The 20,301-nt window shown below is 41.4% G+C and overlaps 2 protein-coding genes across 3 annotated transcripts in view; one reads left to right on the top strand and one right to left on the bottom strand.

Moving 5' to 3' along the window:
- Positions 1–2,654: 2,654 nt before the first annotated feature.
- On the bottom strand, positions 2,655–19,933 carry MTERF3 (mitochondrial transcription termination factor 3). Its single transcript, XM_059836133.1, has 8 exons — positions 19,905–19,933; positions 18,580–18,931; positions 16,261–16,413; positions 15,049–15,238; positions 10,101–10,248; positions 8,842–8,913; positions 5,871–6,032; positions 2,655–2,929 (listed from the first exon to the last, which is right to left on the bottom strand). The coding sequence occupies exons 2-8, from the start codon at positions 18,908–18,910 to the stop codon at positions 2,735–2,737; spliced, it is 1,251 nt and encodes a 416-aa protein (XP_059692116.1). The 5' UTR covers positions 18,911–18,931; positions 19,905–19,933; the 3' UTR covers positions 2,655–2,734.
- The window catches only part of PTDSS1 (phosphatidylserine synthase 1), a 33,209-nt gene continuing 32,761 nt past the window's right edge, over positions 19,854–20,301 (top strand). For both annotated transcript variants that reach the window (XM_059836132.1, XM_059836131.1), the window contains exon 1: positions 19,854–20,032. In XM_059836132.1, coding sequence (XP_059692115.1) covers positions 19,854–20,032 — 179 coding nt within the window. The remainder of the gene's footprint in view (positions 20,033–20,301) is intronic.

The raw sequence follows: 20,301 nt of genomic DNA, 5'->3' as shown, positions 1-20,301 counted from the left end.
CGCTGCGCTTCTGCAAATTGACAGCGACTTAGAAATAAAAATATCTTCCCGCCATCACCTTTGCTAGCGGTGCCCCCCTTCCCACCTGTGCAGCCACGGCGTAGCTCAGGGCCTGGAGTTGATGTGAACGAGCACTGGCTTCAGCTTAAGGTAATCCAGTCAAGGCAGCTGAACTGGTGTAACTGGGTGCTGTGAAGACTCTTTAGACCAGTAACTGCAAACTGAGGGATGAAGGTGATTATTTGCTAAAAATTAGTTTGTAAAGCACAGTCAGCAAAGCACCAAGTCAATTACAGAAAGAAGCAGAAACCTCTCTCTGCTCAGGTGCCGCAGCTGCCAGGTGAGTGGCTGTTTTCTGAGGCACAGATCACTGCCTCTCCCCAGCAATTGCTCCAGACACGAACCACTGTATTTTTAAAGAAATAAAAAAATAGGTGGAATTATTCTGTAAGTATTGCTACAGTAGACAATTTCAGTCAGAAAAGCATCTGGCTGAATGTGATATGCAAGTCAACAGCACAGCTCAGACTGCACATCAGCAGACTGCAAAGTGTCTTTGTCATATTCTACCCAGCAAGGCTCAATTAATCAACATGCTCAATCTAAGGCTGCTAGCCCTTATCAAGAACAACAGACTAGAATAAGTTCGGTAATTCTAGGCCAAACATTTCTTCTAAAAATTTTTTCATCTTAAAGCCAAAAAGTATTTGGCATGATTCTCTAAAAGTTCTTCCATCCTCTCTCCCTTTCCTTTTAGCACTCCCATAAAATCTTCAGCTTCCTTTCTTCACACTATTTCTGAGAAGCTATTTTGGCATAAGCTCACGCATTTTAACATTTCAAAGAAACTGGTTTAGCTCTGGCAGCAATCACTTTTACATTTAAAAATATTAAAGGAATTAAAAGCTCAAAGCTTATAATATTCAAAATATCATATGTATTCTATAATATAATTTCTATTATAACAGTTTGTCACATGGCAATATAGATCGTGATAAGGACAGTGGAGTAAATCTGCAAAAGCAAACTCTTTACTTTGGCATTATGAACCCACACACTTTCCATTAACATTAATTTTTACTAGATTGTTTGAAGATTACAGTTTGTTATTAGCATTTAATACAGTCAAAATCTAAGTAAGCATATTGAATTGGAATCAGGTATTTTTATTTGAAAGGAAGGAATGGGGGAAAGTGTTTAGCCATCACATTTCAGCCACCACTTTAGATGAAATTTGTTAGGCATCTCCACCAAGAACAGTCTACTCAATAGGAGATTTCAAATGATCTTCCCAGGCCAATGGAACGGGAAACAGGAGAACGACAGAAAAAGAGAGCATCTCAGATATATATTGCAGACAAGGAATGTGGCTTTTTACTGTTTTTCAAATGAAGATGCCCCAGTAATTCATTTCATTCCCTGCTTGTTCTGACAACACTCCTTTTCTTGGGTGATGTAATTCAAATTCCAAATTTTTATTTCGGATAGAAGACTCAAGTTGTAATCCAGAGATCACTACTAGTCTCATTCTTTACATGTCTCTCTAACCTTATTTTATTTCCCACCTATTCAGGGAACTTAACCTTCTAAATTTTACTCTGCTATCTGCATACAAATTGGTATTTTAAGCTCCAACACTGAGCTCTTAAAACATTGAGACTTTTTTAATTAAGTAAGCTTAAATCCAAATGAAAACATCTGGATTTCAGTTTCCTGAACTGTTTTAACTGAAAGAATGGAAACTTCTAAACAATAAACTATCAGTTTGCATTTGGGTTTAGTCAGTTTCATCGCTTTGCCCAAATACACTCTGAAGCATTTGATAATTCTGTATTAACATGATTTGTTTACTGATAGGATTAAGTACTTTTAATACTTCCGTGATTCCTTCTGTCAATTAAGTATATACTACAGCCTCTTTTCGTATGGTTACTTGTATACTAAATCTCATTGGGGTGGAGAAAAACTGCTTCCCCCCTCAACAAGAGGAAGAGAAAAGTGACTTAAAATAAGCTCCTTCTAGATTTCACAGACATGTATAGTTTTATTTTCTTTCTGTAATTTGCCTAGATTCAGTTTGCTGATTTTCTTTGATATTTCAAACCAAGTTTCATTGCACAGCTTTTAGGATATTAACTTCAGCAGCCAGCTTCACAAAGAAACACCTTTTGTTACCTGCTGGAAAATGCCTTTTTGTATGAGGGGCTTCACATATGTAACGGTGTACTTCTTTCTACTTTACAAGGAAAAGAGTAATATTACTGGCTCTTAAAATAAAAGCAGGTAAACACGTCACTTCTTCGCTACTGCATCAGCTTGCTATTCTAACTTTTGTGAGGGAGGGTGAGGGGAGAACACAGAGGGCAAGTCGGGGAATAAGTGACTAGCCAGTTTTTCCATCTCCCAAAACTCTGAAATTACTGAAAGAAAAAAAAATCCTCTTTAATTTACTTTTCTGTTAGTGTGCTGCATCATTCACTCTGAATTAAGTTAACAATTAATTACAAGGATTGCATCGGTAGCAATCAACATCTATTCACTTAACCATTCTGAAATGTATTTTTAAGTCACTGTAAAGAATATTACTGTAAGCCTTTAAATCCTACAAATGTTTCATAAGCAACAGCTTCTTAAACCAGTAAATTAAGAAGTTAAGAGACTATAAAGGGGAGTAGTTTTATAAAATATATTTATTTCATAACTTTATTCTATTCCTTTTTACATGTGTTACTAATTAAAGTGTTTTTAAGAATTTTTCGAAGTCCTGTATAGAAGCTTTGGCAATCTCTGTACAAAACACCTCATCGGGCAAGGATACTAGCTGGTCCAGAGAGATGTAGCTGGGTTGTGCTGGGTCATACTGGGCTCTTCCCAAGAATGTAAGAAACATATGTCTCTCTTTGATTCGTAATAGCTTTGAGTTGAAAACCTAAGAAAGAAAGAAAAGGAAGAATCTTTTAGGTTGTCTAAATTTCAGACTCTGATGAATCTAAAATAAGAGCATTTTTTAGACAAACTGAAAATCTAGGAAGAAAACAAATAATTTCCATCTTCTCATTTATGTCAAACACCAGGTAGGTTATATTTATATATAAACTATGTAAATTCTAAATAAATGCTTCAATACAATATGCTGAGGTACACACACAAGGGAAATCAGCAAGTGATAAAACTCTCAAGCATGTTAGGTTTTTTTGTTTAGATACGATAACTATATTACTTTTGTGTAATCACAGCTAAGAAAATGGAGAGGAGACATTCAGAAACAGGGAGCAAGAATACCTAAGCATTTCCCTAATATTATCAGAAGTGTTTATTTATACAAGCATTGTTATATGGAAAAAATGAACAGGTGACCGCATGGCATAATACAGGTGAATTGCACAGTGGCAACAGAAAAGGTGAGTGGCTGCACCTCCTGCCATAACACAGCCAAAAGGCACAGTGCAGTGGTTCAAAACAACCACTTGTCTTCTGCTGCACAGCAATGCCTACCTTTGGAAGATATGTGTCACAAAAAGAATTGTAGACAGTCAAAGGCGAGAACAGTGGTAAGGGAAACATGAAAGAAATCAGTGAAACATCTAAAAAGAGAGAAGCAGGGAAGACAAGAGACGGACAGTTGAGAAGTCTTAAAAGCAGAGATCTAACTCTGCATTTCTGAGCAGTACAACTGAAGAGAGATGCTGCTTTAAAGAAGATAATGGTGAAAACAAGAATGCTAGAGCAATGAAAGCAAGCAGCGTTTTTACTAAAAAGGGGAGACTAAACTACTGAAGGAAGGATTTCATGAGGATGCAAACTAATTTAACTAAGACAGAAAGCAAAACTACTCTTCCTCCTTTGCCTTCCTTGAATTTTAAGAGGAAGTCAGAAGACAGGGGAAGAAACCTTAACCACCATTTATGGAGCTAGCTGACAGGAAGGATGGTTACAACAGCAGCTGTAACATCAGAGAGGATTTGACAAAAAAAATCCTGTATGCCTCTTCTTTTCAGCATTACTGTCATTCAGGATAGAAGCAAGAACAGGTCGAGCCAAGGATGCATTTGTGAATGCACAAGTTAATGGCCAGACCATATACAGACCAAATTGCACTAGCCATATCCTGGAACTCCCAGTTTTTGACGATTGAAAGAAAGAACAGGGAAGAGAGAGGGTGATTGCACCAGGAACAAGGAATGGAGAAAACTCTCCACTTACCCTTGCAAACAAAGAGAAGAGAAATAATGAGGTGAAACACCACAAAGCCAACAGTAAGACAATGGAGAAGGAAGCAAGCAAGACTTGTGGTCACTTACAGGTCAAGCAGGGCAAAAGTGACACACAGATTGCTGTTATAGCAAGTATCTTTGTTAAGTAAAGATATATTAAATAGCAAGGTAAGTAATCAAAATCACGGGGAGTAGTTTTATTTCCCCATATAATTTTGGCTTTTTAGCCAGTTAGATTAGACTGTTAGATACCCTACTAGACTTGCTTTAGGAAGAAAATTATTGCAGTTCAGAAGTCGTAATTTGTGCTTTCTTTTTTTCCTTGTAAAAATCTAGTGTGACTGCATGTCAGTATTGAATGAAGTGACTAACACTTTCAACTTGTCATTTGTGACGAAGTAACAGTAATGAGGAGATAGAAAAAACAAAACAGTCATCAAGAAAGTAGTCTATTTTCACTCCTGTGATTTTTTAGCTATTGCCACAGCAATAGGAAGATCAATGAGAATCTGATTGCCTAAGGGACAGAACTTCTCTTACCTTTAAACTAGGTATTTTCAGATTCTAGAAGCTAGGATTTAACTAGATAAATCTGAAAGAAATGTTTTTTTATATATGTGTTATCCAATGAACAGATCTTCTGCATGATCTGTCTTCCCTTGCAACCCTGTATCAGAAATAGTGTGGCCAGCAGGAGCAGTGAGGTGATCGTGCCCCTGTACTCGGCGCTGGTGAGGCCGCACCTCAAATACTGTGTTCAGTTTTGGGCCCCTCACTACAAGAAGGACATTGAGGTGCTGGAGCGTGTCCAGAGAAGGGCGACGAAGCTGGTGAGGGGTCTGGAGCACAAGTCTTGTGAGGAGCGGCTGAGGGAGCTGGGGTTGTTCAGTCTGGAGAAGAGGAGGCTGAGGGGAGACCTCATCGCTCTCTACAACTACCTGAAAGGGGGTTGCAGAGAGGTGGGTGTTGGTCTCTTCTCCCAAGTGACTAGTGACAGGACAAGAGGAAATGGCCTCAAGTTGCACCAGGGGAGGTTCAGGCTAGATATTAGGAAAAAGTTCTTTACTGAGAGAGTAGTGAAACATTGGAATAGGCTGCCCAGGGAGGTGGTAGAGTCACCCTCCCTGGAGGTGTTCAAGGAGCGTGTGGATGTGGCATTGCGGGATGTGGCATTGTGGGATGTGGCTTGATGGGCATGGTGCAGTGTGGTGTTGGGTGGGTTGGTTTTTGGTGTGGTGTGGTTTGTTTTGGTTTTTTTTTTTTTTTTTTAGGTTGGACTTGATGATCTTACAGGTCTTTTCCAACCTTAGTGATTCTGTGTGATTCTTAGCTTGGTAAGATTTCAGGACAAGGAATCCCTAAGCAGGCATGAATCCAGAAGAGGTGAGCATGACTACTTCTGTTGAAAATTTAAAAATTCACAAGACTGGGGGTGGTGGTGTCACATGTGCCAGGGGTAGAAGAAAGGCACTTCCACACTGGAATCCTCAATAGTTGCTGAATTGCTAATAGAAGTTATCCCAATTAGAGTAAAAGCCACAGACAAGTTGAAGAATTCACACATCCTGCATACAGTGAGGCTCCACGTTCAGCACCAAACTAGTGAAGCAGCGATGCAAAGAGCACCTACAATTTATTCCCAGATTAACAGCTCACCTGAGGAAAGCGAGTAAGCATGTGGTGGGGAATGCCCATTATGTTGTGTAAGTAGTCAAATGTCTGTTTGAGTCTCTTTTTACTTGCAGTTAAAATCTTGGGGGTTTTAAACACAATTTGTTGAATTTCATTACGTTGAAAACCAAGTTCAATCTGACAAACCTGAAAAAGAGCACAATTTTATCTTCAGAAGTCAGCTACAGCAAACAGCTTATTTTAACATGCCACTGAAAGAAACTAAGGCAAAATTCTTTTACCCTTTGTCACACAGCAACAAGAATGCAACCCACAATAATATCTGCCATTCCAGTTCTTCTCAAGTCAGACAGTGCAAATTATTTATCATTCTGAATTAAAGTGTAATTTGTTTATACAGTATCCCTGAAGTAAAGATGACTTCTGTGAATGCTATGTATTTTTCAGCTTGTCTGAGATATGAACAAAAAAGCTGGGTCTCAGTATGCATGGCAGTTACAAGCATAAAAATTGTCCCCTAAGAGCCTTTTATCAGTTTCAATACCAAACTGTCAAAAGAGACTGACTTTCCAGTTGTGAAGCTGTTGAGCTCTGTAAAACACAGTTATCAGATAGCTAATAACTACTTTTGTTAATGTGCTATTTCTTTTGCTAATGTATCCAAGTTATGTATTAGGAAGTATAATTTCAGTCTTGTAGTCTTCAAGTGAAGTCTAATGAACCTGAAAGATGTGTAGAATATGCGGTGTATTCAATTTATTTTACAGTTGGTTAATGTCCAAAGTAAGATGTCTTTTTCAGAGACTGCTTTGACTTCAATTATGGTTTCCCAAAAGGAAAACCAAACACATTTTTTCAATAAAATCATGAGCACTCCTCCCAAAGTGCAGAATGGCAAGCAGTTCATTGAGTTGTTGAGAAAGGAATTCAGCATACAAGAGTGCCTGGTAACTCAGCCATTTCTTCTATCCTCCAGTGACATTTACAAGCAGCTTGTTTTCAGTCATGAAGTGGGTGTGCTTGCCAGTCAACATAACCAGACTTTCAAATCCAACTCAGGTACTTCTCCAGTTGTCAAAAAGGCGGTGCTTTTTGTTTTTCCAGTTTGATGTGCCAAGACTGCAGCTCTTTTACAAAACTGCCTGGCAAATATAAAGGGAAGGGCTTAGAATCTGGGTTTTGAAGCTACCTTAGGACTTCCAAATCCTTATAGGGAATTGTTTCTAGAGGTGACTATAATCAGGTCTTTCAACTCCTGGTTCTTCCTTATGTGCTTTACAAATATTTGCATATCACAAGAAGTACTTATCAACTAAGACAGCATTCAAGTATAAAAAGATGTGTTTGCACTTTAGCGGTGTCTTCCGCAGATCTGAATTGGCTGGGGTAACTTACTGCATTAAGATACACAACAGAGAATAAGACCTGATGTTAAATCAATGGAGATGTATAGCTGGCCCCACTGTATGTGTAATTGTGGCAAGAATCTTGAGCTTTTCTTTTCTACTCTGTGAAATGGAACAGCTCTCTCTTGACATGAACAGTGAGCTCAAATGTAAGTTGCTTTGACTGCACTCAGTTTGACAGCAAACTTATTTAATATTCAGTAGCTCTCTAGAACACATATGCTAATATCTTTACTGTGTAAGCCCCAGCAATATTCGACATTGTATGATTCCCACAACAGGCAGTGGTAATGCAAGCTTTCCAGTTTCACCTATCAGTAAATCTTTAATTGTGCTTGATGAAACCTTCAGAGGATGGAATAAGCCATCCTTCAGCTCATTTAGTCCATGACTGGTATCTTTTGACAACCACTCTCAGCTGCAACAGTTGTTTCTAAATAACAGCCCACTCAGAATGAGGGATACCACCAGATCACTTCTGAACTGTTGGTATATGGTTTTACTTTCTAGGTACTGGCTGCCCACCACCAGCTAGGATATACAGGTCTGAACATAGATTCTGAATCTGAGACATCCAACCTCCTGAAAGGCTGGAGCTTCTAAGTATCAGTAGATTCTAATAGTGAGGACTTAAAAATCCTTCCTCTCTCTCTAGAACATGTTAAAAATAGGGATGCTACACTATATGCTTTTTGGTAGATAGACAAGATAGTTGCATAGAACTGAAGATCTTAAAAACACATTCATTACAATATACTGAATCCCTAGCCTGTGGAAACAATGTTCATTAAAAAGAAAGCACTATTAATTGGAACAGTCTGCTACTTTCCAGTCTCCTCCCTTACCACACACACATTTCAGATTGCAAGATTCCCAGTGTTTAATAGCTTCAGAGCACTGAGTCTGTCTAAAAATTATATATTTTAATTCATAGTTATGCATTACAGGATAATGGGGTTTCTCAGATTGTTACACTACATCATGCTGTTTGGCCTAGATGGCTTTACAGCACAATAATTAAACCAATACATAGTTACATTTTCAAAGGGGAAAGGAGTCCCTGTGGGTTTGAAGTTATTTACCCAACAGTTGTTAATAACGACCATCTGCTATCAGACAATAGGTGTCAAATGCACATTTTGGCAGACTAGCTACCTGCCAAGAGGAAAATAATCAACTGCACATTTCTTGCTCCTAAATCCTCACGGACAATCCAAGTTAGCAAAAAACCATAATAATTAAGAAAAAAAAAGGAGGGAGCAGGCCCTATTTTTCACTTGTCATAAAGAAAACGGGTAACAATTTGTGTCATCAGATAGCAACTTTTGGCAGGAAAGGACCCAGATGAAGTTTCTAACCTACATCAGAGTAGAAGACAGAATAAGATACTGCTCCACATAGGCTGTAAACTTGCAAGCTACGGAGGAAAAGAAATTGTTTAACAAAATCCTTAGTTATTTTATATCTCCACTAAAATTATTTCATTAAATTCTTTCTGTGCAGGATTCTCCTCCAGGAATTTTATCTTCTGTCAACTCCTAAACTATGTGCATACACAATACACTTTTAATATCTACTAATAAGCTCACCTGAAGATTTTCTTTTACAGGCTCTAATTTGCCAGTGAGTAGCCTTGGAAGACGAGTTACCAGATCCTTTGTCTACAATTAGGGAAAATACACAAAGAAAAGATTATTACTGAAAGCTTGTTTGTGAATCCATCTGTGAAAGAAAGCTAGAGATCTCATATAAATGTTTCTTTTTCCAGCAGGAAGAAGGATGCACTTTTACTTGCATTTATTTTTTTTCTCTAAAAAATAACATGTCTGTTATAAAACAGACAAGAAGAGGGAGTAAAAGCATACTCCAAAAATAGAAATCACGCTTAAGTGCCCAATCTGTCTCAGTGCTCAAGTTGTTTCTTCCTACCTTTTTTTAAAAAGTAAACAAAACGCTACCTGATAGAGGCTATAGAAAGATTTTTCAGCTGCAGTGGAATTTGTCTACCTCAGGATTGGGTTAGACCATAGTATTATGGCAATACAAGAAATCACTCCACATGCCCTAAGCCATGTGATTACTTGTAATCCTCCCCAAGTACAAGGCAGTGACTAAACCCTTTTCCAGAGAGGTCTCTTACCTCAAGCACAGAAAGGCTAGGAACAGGCACTGTGACAGCTGTGACTGAGCAAATAGCAGCCAACAGAAGAACACCAGATTCCACACTTGGAACTTGACATTTATTCAATCCCCAGCTACTGCAGGGGACAACTATCACTGCCCACTTATTCCAGGAAGCTCCAGCTACTACCTCCTCTGAAGATCACGAAGCATGGTGCTAAACACCTGCTACTACATAATGTGGTAAGCACTCACGAGTGAACCCAGGGGTTACTCTTGGTAAGCATATGATTCGGCATTTAGTTTGATATGATATTCACAGATTAGATTATTTTTCACCGATGAGTGAAGTATGTTACAGTATCTTGAAAAGATGAAGAGACCCAACTGGTCTTCTAGAAGTTGAAAAAGCTGCTTGCTGTTTCAGCAATGGATTCAGTCCTCTGACCCACCTCAGATAATAAAAATGGTCACACACATGCTTGTTTGACAACAACCCACAGCAGATCATCTTCGAGAACTGTACTTCAAGACCTTTGAATGCAAGATGTCCATATTACTTCTACAGACAGTTAAAATCATGTTATCCTCCTGTAACCCTCTGTGTTACTGTCAGTAATGTCACTAATGTTTCTCTATAACCTCCAAACACTTGAAGTATTCATGTTCCAAGACCTTACAGTCGTCACTGACAAAGTACCTAAAGACGTCAGTGTAGAGTCTTTACCTTTTTTACACTGAGGCCAAGTTCGTTTTTGAAGAAACCCAGTCTGTTATCCAGTCTTTCCACTGAAAACAACAGCAAATATGGAGCTCTTGAGACCATCTGAGCAATTTCTGCCTTACCAAATTTTTTTGATTTTAGGTAAGCCACTCTAGAAAGAGAACAAAAACAAAATAAAATCCAGCGATGAAAATTTTATTGCCTCCATTTATTCAGTACTTGCTTAAATTCCTCAGTGATATCTTATAAATGGACAGATGTTCTAGCATTAACAGGCAACCCTGCCAAAAATAATTAGGGGGAAATATGCAGTTATCATAAAAGCAAAATACCATCCCTTCCAATTAATTAGAAGTAAAATAAACCTTAGAGCAGAATGTCAATACTGAAGACAGATTTTAATTCCTTCCAGCTGTACTTAAGCAGATAACTATGTTAACCTACGTTTAACTACCAGCCTGTCTCCTAGATTGCAAACACATTAATAGATCATCATAGGGTATGGACAAGAAGATATATACAGCCTTTTGCTATTTTAATGAATTCCATTTCTACTGCTGAAAGAACAGAGTACTATACCTCATACATCCCTGTTTTGCCAATAGCACTGGAGTAGAAATATCATACAACAATGCTATCTGTAGAGACATTGTCCAAAAAGACATTTCTAAATCAGCTGAAGTTACTTTTGTTACAACAGGTCCCTACTTTCAGTCACTGGTCCAAGGATTTAGTTACAAAACATATGGTTGTCAGAAAGGAGGAGCTGACTAAGTTTTTATGTTTAACAGAGCTTGCTTGCTTTCTTTCCAACTCAAAACTTTTTCCAAACTTTGTTGAATTCAGTGAAAGTGAAATCCTATTTCAAGTACTACTTGCAGTAGATTATCACCATAGCTCCCAGAAAAAGGAATGGGGGTGAAAAACAGCACACAAAATAAACAGACATGATTAACCCATGTGCCACCATTTACCAAAAAACTGAACTACATACAGTTTGAAGAGGTTCCCTTTGGTTATAGATAAGCATATACAGAAGTATTTGCTGTCAGATGAACTTAGAGCATACAAGAACTGAATTTATCTGGCAGTAATTAAGATACTAAATAGATTGCAGAATATTCTGCAGAAGCAGGTATTCAGCAAAAGATGGGCTGTGTGTTCAATAAAAAAATAAAAATACCTTCCAGTCACTACAACCTCCCTCTCTTTCCACAAACCCTTAAAAATGAAGTAATCACAAGCCAAAATCCTCTAGACAGAAAAATCTAAGAACAACCTCTAGAGGACCAATTCCTAACTGAGCAGTCACACCAACACAGACGTTAACAGCCTAGGCTCCAGATAATGCTGATGGAACTGGCTGCAGGAGCCTCAGAGACAAGGAGTAGTTCAGAGGGGCAGAAATGAAGAACAACAATAAACAATTGGCCCTTTAAAAATTATCCCATTATGTTTTGAATGCTGCAGCTTAGCTACACTATACTTCTTCCATTCAAGTTTTCAAGTGCACAACTGCCAACCATCCTAGAAACATAGCTAAATGAGCAGATTAAAAAGAAAACCTTTTGGTTGTCTTGACTCCCCTCCACTTGTTTTCTGTTAACAAGTCATTAAGATTCACACCTGAAGCATTTCTTCACATCCTGGAAAGGCAAGAAGCTTAAAAGAGGGATGGCAAGATTGTAATAACCTGACTCTAGAAACCCATATGTTAAAGAAGCACAATCTTCCAACCTGACCAAGGTTTGAGATAACTTTGTGAGTGTTGGCGCCAAGGTTGGCCCTCGTTCTGCTACAGGGGTCAGCAGTTCTATGTAGCATGTTAACAGTTTTAAGTCATCATTAACAATACCGTAAAACAAAGCATCTGGTGCAGCTGCAGTACAGACACTGATTTGCAACTGTCAGAATTGTTATGAATTATGGAATGTTTTGACTTTTACAGTGTTTATCTGAAGTCAAATGCCAAATCTATTGAAATTTGTGTTTTGTTTCCTGGCAACCTGGAATCCATAGCAATAAAACATTCCAGAGTGATGTAACCAATACCATGTCCATCTGCACCGAAGTGTTTATGCAAAGGTGATACTCAGCTTTCAAAAGACAGCTATCTGAGACACATTCACTCCACAGCCTGCCATACACTCTCCGCAGCACACTTTAAAGCTTGCAGGAAAGCATTCACCAATGCCAAACAGAGATAAACTTACTGAAAAATCAAGCCGCAGAAAATGAAGAAGAAATTGGATTGCCCTATTCACCCCCTACTTCAATAACCAGGCAGCGCCACAGGACAGTCACTGAAGAGCAAATCCGATTCCGTAAGAGAATCAGAATGTTTATCATAGCAAAAAATACTCTCTTCAGAAGAGTATAAGCAACTCTGACATCTAGACTCAAAACTACTGCTGAAAAATGACACAAGTTCTTTTTGGATATTGTTTCTGAAAGGCCACTTACTGAACAGGAGAATGGACAAACAAGAGGAGAAAGAAGGAAAGTCAGGTCTGTGTTAAACATTAGTCTATGAATGTGCCTGTTTCCAAAAAGCCGTATTTTCAGATTTCTGTCTTGGACAGCTACTATGTGCAAGAGCCAAGCAGAAAGACTTTCTTTTCTGGAATTTTTAAAGACCAAGATTTTTTGAGTTCATTACAAAGTGCGCACACACACAAGTTGTTTTGTAAAAGAACTGTTGATTAATGCAAGCCTGTCTGGTGTAATTTTAAGAATAGAAATCTATTTTCCTGCATTTTTTTTTCTATAATCAACACACCTAATGGAAGTATGAATCAGAATAATAAAATAATTCCATTTCAGAATCAAACTTCTTAGCTGTATTTGTTTGGTGTGTACCTATGAGCAAAGAAAGCTAGGAGCTCTATGACTGTAAGACACAGATAAGTTAAAAAAACAAACAAAAGAAAAAAATACAACCCCACAGTCTGGTGCTGGTACCTTAAGTCTCTCATGTCTTAATGGGATCCCACCTGCAAAAATCTGGAAGGAAGTACTAAAGCAAAGGAATACCGAGAAGCTGTTTGTATCCATAAACCAACAAGGAGGAAGAGTGGAACACAGTTACAAGCCACCGCACCATCCCTAGGGCAAAGCACCTTTGCAAAAAGTGACTGCGGATTCATGAAAATAGAAGCTTAAAACCCACATTCAGTTATTTCAGATAAATGAAGAATTAAGAATAACTTGTTTTTTAAAAAAATAGGTTATTTCTATTATTTCATTATTTCAAATATCTTGAATATTTTAATTCCAGTTATTTAACTTTGGGAAGATTTTTCTTTAGAAGTGAAAGGCTTTCTGCCACAAATACAAACCTCATCTTTAAAGCTCTAAAACTAGTCCTCCAGAGTTAACAATGCAAAAACACTAAGGACAGGCTTCTGTGTATAGATATTTACAGTTACAACCGTAAGACCTCAACTTGACCAGCATCAGCACAAGCATCTCAGCTGCTGCAGAATGAAGTCCAGCACCCTAGCTCAAGCCCACTGAAGGAACAGTCGAAATCTGCACTCATGCAACCAAGATAAACACACGTGACAAAACAGTACAACAATGGTTGATTTCTGACACAGGGAGAATGGACAGCTGCTATTGGTAACATGTTAGGCCATGCCAGGTAGACCTGCTACAGCTCCTTTGACCACCTATATACCTTTAACTCAGCTACAGGTTTTTAAAGCTACTTGAAATACCAGTTATCCCATTATATGTCTAAAGCTGACCAAAGAATTGCTAATGAAATAACAACTACCATTAAAGAGGAAGTCCCACTGTTGGCAGAGACTAAGAAATATGGTTACACAGTTTGATTCAGACAACACTCGAATTACTGAAATCGGCAGACTTCAGTCAACTTCTGACACAAACCCCACCACTTTCTAAGTCATGCTGCTGGAGAAAGAGGAGTATGTGTATATAGTTATCTTATTTCTTCAGTGCTTTCTTTCATTCAAGTAGCCCTTATATTCAGAATGCAGCTTTTTCTGAAGCTAGTGTTCTCTAATAAGCTAGACAGCACGAAGTACAGTCTGCAGTACACAGCAGCTAGATTTAAGACGTTAAAAAGAGCAGAGAGGAGTAGGAGAGGGTGATACAGAAAACTAAAGTTTGACAGTAAATGGAGAAAACAGCTTGTTTCCCCTACGGTCTCAGAAGACAGACCCATAAACACCACGATTTTTCTTAAATCCAAACATAATAAAAAATTGCACCTTTGGTGCTTTTGTTACATACACAAATAAGCTTAAAAAACCAAACAAACTTCACGGAGCAGCTAACTAAGTTTTGGTCTAAGATATGAAATCTTCTCAAGAGACTGGTATTTACCCTTATGCATAGACAAGCTGGGTGACACTAAGGAACAGTCTAGGGCCATACAAGTGTGAACACACACACACAAATTAGTTCATTGTAGTCTTGTGCTCAGTTTGAGCTGGACAACAGGAGAAAATAAGTCACCAAAACCTTCTGCTGCTATTGGAAATAAACACAGAAGAGATCTGGTCTGCTTCTTTTACTGCAGAGTTCACAAGGTATGGGTAGACATATAATCTAGAAGAGCTGTTCCAAAGCACGACCGAAGACGTTAATATTGTTCTACAAATTTAGGTAAAGCCTCAGGGACCAACATTTTGGAATCTGACAGGTAAAGCAAGTGGCCTAGGATGGCAAGCTGCTTCCTCTGTGGCAGAGAGACAGGGATGAGCAGTAAAATTTGTTAATGGACAGTTTTCAGGTATATCAGGCTGTTGACTAGACTTATGATACCACCACATGTTAATGCTGACTGATGGGAAGGCACAGGAAGCCAGCAATCAAGGAATAGAAGCAGCAGCAACACAGGTTCAGACAAGGTTAAGCCAACTGGGAAACTAGATCTTCAAGCCAAGGGGCTTAACACCCAGCTGCGATTTGAAAGACTTACCTGGTTTCTAAAGCTTCCAGATCTTCAGCAAGGATGTATGGATTTTTGGTCAGGAATGGTCCCAGCTGATTGTCTTCTACACCCACATCTTTAAGAAACAGAAGTATTTTTCTTATATCTTTTTCAAAGTCCAAGGTCAGTAAGAGTTGACCTGCCTTTTGACGTTTCTCCACTTGGGATAAGTCAACTCCTACAACAAAAAAAAATAGATATTGTTTTAAACAAACACAGACCCTACTTCCTATAAATGTTTCAGGAAGGCATGTTGAAATGTACAGGACTACTCCTTTTTTGCACTGATTTAGTATGCTTCAATTGCTCAACACAGCAAGGTCACACCACCTTGTACATTGTGGAAAGATTCCAGATAAAACAAGCAGTCATTTTAGATGCTTTTGCTAAGTTTATTTTTTGAAGGAAGTCATTTGCAGTGAATCCTGCACTTGAGGAATCAAGTACACTAGCATGTGCCACAGTAGAGACCTACTCTTGTTGCACAGAAGTATGTGTACAAGGAATTCCCAGCTCCATTATACAAGGGAAGGGGACGATTTTGCAGTGAAATGCCTTTAGATACTGGCTCACACATAGCAATTTGTTACTACACGGAGCCAGATCTCCCCCTCTCAAATATTTATTTCTCCAACCTCCTTCTAGTATTCCTTGCACTTTTGGGAAACAAGGAGGTGGCCAGCAACCTTGAACTCAGCTATCCCTGCACAGTCCAAGTGCTTTTTGTTGAGAAGTAAGGTTCTCTTCCATTCCTTCCTCCTTACCTCTCCAGTTTACTGTGCCCCACTTCTAAGGTTCTGCACTGCAACCGCTCTCCTTCCTTCCTACCAAGGACAGAAAGCTGCAATTTCTTTTGCAGCAAATTAAAGAATCTTTAACCAGCCCAAAAGAAGAGAGACCAACCAAGTTACACAAAGTGCTCCCCACCTCTAGAAGCTGTGGGAGATGCCTCCTTCTAGCATCCACAGCACTAAGGGGCTAAAGCTAGCCAGCCTTGTCTTCAACTAATATAGCATTGCTAGTGAGTCATGCAGTCCCCTCTCTTTTTCTATCTACCCTGGATAATGTTCTGCTGTCCTTTGTCATTGGTCACTGTTCCTATTTTCAAGTTTACAAGACAATCAGTAAAATCAAACCACAAATTAAAGAATCTCCAAAGCTCCAGATACAGGCAAACCACATAAACAAAATCACACATACCTAGGTGGACAAGTTTCGCCAGGGTTTCCGAGTGATCAACATAATCTCGAAGGGTGGAAGATTGAAGGGGAAGAAGTGGTTCTGCAATGATCTGTATGGCTTCTTCCTCAGAAATCTCCTCCAAAGCAGATGAAGGTGGGATGTCATCCCAGTCTAAGAAACAAATATAGAAGACCCGAATGCATTTTGTGAAGACAAAGCTGCTCCCACCAAACACTATACAGATCTCTTAAAATCCATTTCAAAATGCAAGAACACCGTGCATGAGATGAACAGCCAATCTATTATTATTTGAAAACATATGAAAACATAGATTCTACTCCCAGTTTTTGTCTCTGTTCCATCTCCTTGTCACTGCCCATCAACCCTTGCTCATGTGGCCAGATCGGAGCATAGTATCCAGCAAGCTTGCCTTCAGTCTGCTGCCTTGATCATTGCAGACAACATATCACATCACCGTCTTGAAAAAGTATTTTCTTTCATGTCTTCACAAATGCATTCTTGCCTGATCATATCCAGATCAAAGGCTACTGCAAAGATTATTTTTCCTAACCTGATAAGCCCGCTACTTTGTGCCTCTTCTGAATCTGATGCCTGAACTGCAATTGTTATAACTTTCAAGGTATTTCACAGCCAACTCCAACCAAGCTACCATGTCTTATCCATTACAAAATGGCTGCTGACTGCCACCACCTCTAACAGCTAAAGAAGTCAAGCTCCATTTCCTACTCATTAAGGTTTCCAAGTGAACATCATTATCCGTGTTTCCCCTTAAGTGTTCCAAGTCACAGAGCTCAGTGTCTTTTTTAAAAAAAATATTTCTCTAAACTGATCTATTTTTCCATTGACAGGAGCTCACAACAGTTAGATCAAGATTACTGTTTTTCAGGCTGACTGCTAGCATCCACCTCAATTATCAAACGGATTACTAATCAACAGCCCTAATTATAAAATCTCCAAGATGGGGATTTTGTCTGTCCTGTACCTTTACACAATGACTTCCTAGAGGCTAGGGTAACACTCTTCCATGTCAAAAAAAACCAAAGCCACACCAGAACTACCAAGACAGGTTCCAAAATAAGTAGGAAGATCCTATTGTTCTAGGAAGAGTTGCACAGCCTAGCTCAATAGCTGTTGAAGGTCTTGCCACTTATTTTTTCTCAAAGCCTCCAAAACAAAAGCACAGTAAAACTTTTTTAGCAATATTTACACCTTAAACAGTAAGAAGAATTCTCTAGGAATCTATATGGATATCAAGCATTTCCTTTCAACTTGTCAAGGACCGAACCAATATACACCAAGGTCCATTCTGGAAACATACATGTGCTTTTTTTGCCACTGTAAGTTCTTCAAATGTTCTATCAAGAAACATACCACAAGTTAAAAAAAAAAAGTTAGCAATTATGTTTATTCCATTATATACACTGCCAACTGGGCAAAATGCTCCACACACACATACACAACAGTAAGTCTGCTGGCAGATAAAAATCTGGCACTTAAATAAACTGCACCACAGGTGCAGACACATAGGAGCTGGCTGACCTGTCAAGTTCTGGTGCAGCACTGTTTCCAGAACCAACTGCACAAACACACAGATCTCAGTTGCAGCTCTGAACCACCCCAAAAATAAGCTCTGTAGGATCCAAGTTGGCTGGGCTCAAAGCAGAATCTGAACATACAAAACTGCTTAGTAATCCAGAGCAAGTTTCCTCAGCATACTAGAATTATTTTCAGAGGGTGGATTTTTTTTTTTCCTCACTTAGATATAAAATTAGAGAAAAAAGTGAGACAATTCCCTCAAGGCAACACCACCAAGGTGACCTTGTACCTATCTCCTTTCCTCAGGAGAGTTCGATGAGCATTTCTCATCAGGGCAGTGCTTCACACTCTGCTGCCTCCTGTTGTTCATCCCTGATCATTCAAACGGCTGCTTCGTGTGAGCTGCTTCAGGGGTGGCCTTCCCCACTCCTGCTCAAAAAAAACCCCCAAAAAACCAACCAACCACTTTATTTTGTACCAGCATAACTGTGAGGGAAAGGCAAATGGTCAGCTGCTGCTGCTCAGAGTTACGAAAAGAAAAGCTCTTCAAACAGCAGCTCCAGACTGACATTTCTACCTAAACCGCATCTTTATTTCGGCTTAAAGGTATTCTTTATAGGCTACAGTGACCACAGGAATTCTGCATTAACTATGGGGCTAAAACCAAGTGAAAGTCAGGAACTTCAGATAAGTATTTTAGATAAACAGACCAAAAAAGCAGAACCAAGGGTAATACTGAAAGCATGATTTGGAAGAAATGGTATCCCTAAGGCCTCTTACCTTCATACAGTATTTTTGCATTCAGGTCAGGTAATGTTTCTGCTTTTGCTTGTTCCTGTTTTACTGGTGAAGGCAAGTTACTTTCGGGAGAAGAAAAGGATCCATCTTTGGCTCTGTCAGGCAGAGAACAGCTTCCTACACACACATGCCTGTATGCCTGCAATCTCCACGGAAGAACGTCATTTCTAGAGGGCAGCAGAGCCAGAGGGACGAACCCACGATACGCCTGTGCGGTGCTGCTGCAGCTCTTCAGCCTCCGAGGAAATTCAGCAACGCGGGCCGTTTGCAGCAGGCAACACCAGCGGGAGACCTGCCGAGCCCACAAAGCCATCTTCCACCTCAGCGCAGCATCCTGCTGGGACAAAAAGGGCTGAGGAATAACACAGGCGCTGCCTCACCTAGCCCGCAGGGCTGGGAGCGTGCACGTTAATTCCCTGAGCATTAAAGCAGAAATTACTCGCTACAAAGCACTAAGTAGCTGCTTTTGAGGCTTTAAACGCGTGACAAACGGAGGCATAACTGAGAGGAGCCGGCTCTCAACGCCACCGCCCACTGTCCTGCACGACAGCCGTTCCCTTGGGAGCACGGGGGAAGCCCCGCCGGGACCTAACCCCCCCGCCCAAGGCGCGAGGCCCTCGGCGCCGAGCCGTCACCTGACAGCCCGCCACAGCGCGGGGCGAGGGGGGGAAGCCGGGCCACGCTCGCCGCACCTTGCAGGCCGCCCCAGGCCGGCGGCCTCCGCGTACAGACTGCGTGAGGGCGTGCCGCAGCGAGCCCGGCCGGCGGGAGGGCGAGTGCGGCCGCCCCGCCGCACAGCCCCGACCCCCGCGAGGCAGCCGGGCCGGCCGCTGGGTCCCGCTAACGCCTCACCTGCCCCTCACGCCGCTCCCACACGCGGCCCAGCCCCTGTGCGTGCCTCCCCGCCGCAACTTGGGCGAGACCATTCGAGAGCGGGTGGGGGGCAGGCAGAAAAGAGAGCTTCCCACCGCTTGCTCGAAGGGGGCGGTGTGGCTCCACCTCCCCTCACTCCGTTCCTTCTGCCCTCACCCCATGGGCGCGGGGCGCTGTGGGAGCGGCAGGGTGAGCTCCGCCCTTCAGCGAAGCGGGCGGGGCGTGGCGTGGCGTGGCGCGGCGTGCGCGCGCGCGGCGCTTCTCCCCTCAGCGGCGTCGCCTGAGCGGGAGGCGGCGCGGGCGGCCGGGACGGTTCGGGCCGCGCCGCGCCGCGCCGCCCCGGGAGAACCAGAGCTGCGCTGAGGCGAGGGGAAGGGGGCGAGATGGCGTCGTGCGTGGGGAGCCGGACCCTAAGAAAGGACGACGTGAACTACCGTCTGCACTTCCGCATGATCAACGAGCAGCAGGTGGAGGACATCACGCTGGAGTTCTTCTACCGGCCGCACACCATCACCCTCCTCAGCTTCACCATCCTCAGCCTCATGGCCTTCGCCTTCACTAGGTGCGCGGTCCCCGGCGACGCCGTGGGGATCCCCCGCCGCGCCCCGCCCCGCCCCGCCCCTGGGTGCCTGCAGTGCGCGGCCGCTCGTACCCGGCCCCGGGGGGAGGGGGTTCCCCGGGCGGGGGATGGGGAGGGGGCTGGTGCCGGTCCCCCGGGGGCGAGGACGGGCAGCGCGGCTCCGGCGGGCCGTGGTTGCTGCTGGGGGCGGGTTAACGGGAAACCGTATTGGGCCGTGACTTGCTGTATGCGGTGCAGGCAGGGGTGGTGCA

This window comes from Gavia stellata, chromosome 3 (assembly GCF_030936135.1).
Source record: "Gavia stellata isolate bGavSte3 chromosome 3, bGavSte3.hap2, whole genome shotgun sequence".
Taxonomy (NCBI): Eukaryota; Metazoa; Chordata; class Aves; order Gaviiformes; family Gaviidae; genus Gavia; species Gavia stellata.
Note: the sequence above shows the minus strand (reverse complement) of the source record. Positions and strands in the feature narration are given on the sequence as shown.

Excerpts from the sequence above, each read along its gene's own strand:
- MTERF3 (XM_059836133.1), bottom strand. The coding sequence starts at position 18,910 with ATGGCTTTGTGGGCTCGGCAGGTCTCCCGCTGGTGTTGCCTGCTGCAA. Across the intron at positions 15,239-16,260 it reads GGCGAAACTTGTCCACCTAG|GAGTTGACTTATCCCAAGTG; the intron begins GTATGTGTGATT and ends TTTTTGTTGTAG. Across the intron at positions 10,249-15,048 it reads CTGGAAGCTTTAGAAACCAG|AGTGGCTTACCTAAAATCAA; the intron begins GTAAGTCTTTCA and ends TTCTCTTTCTAG.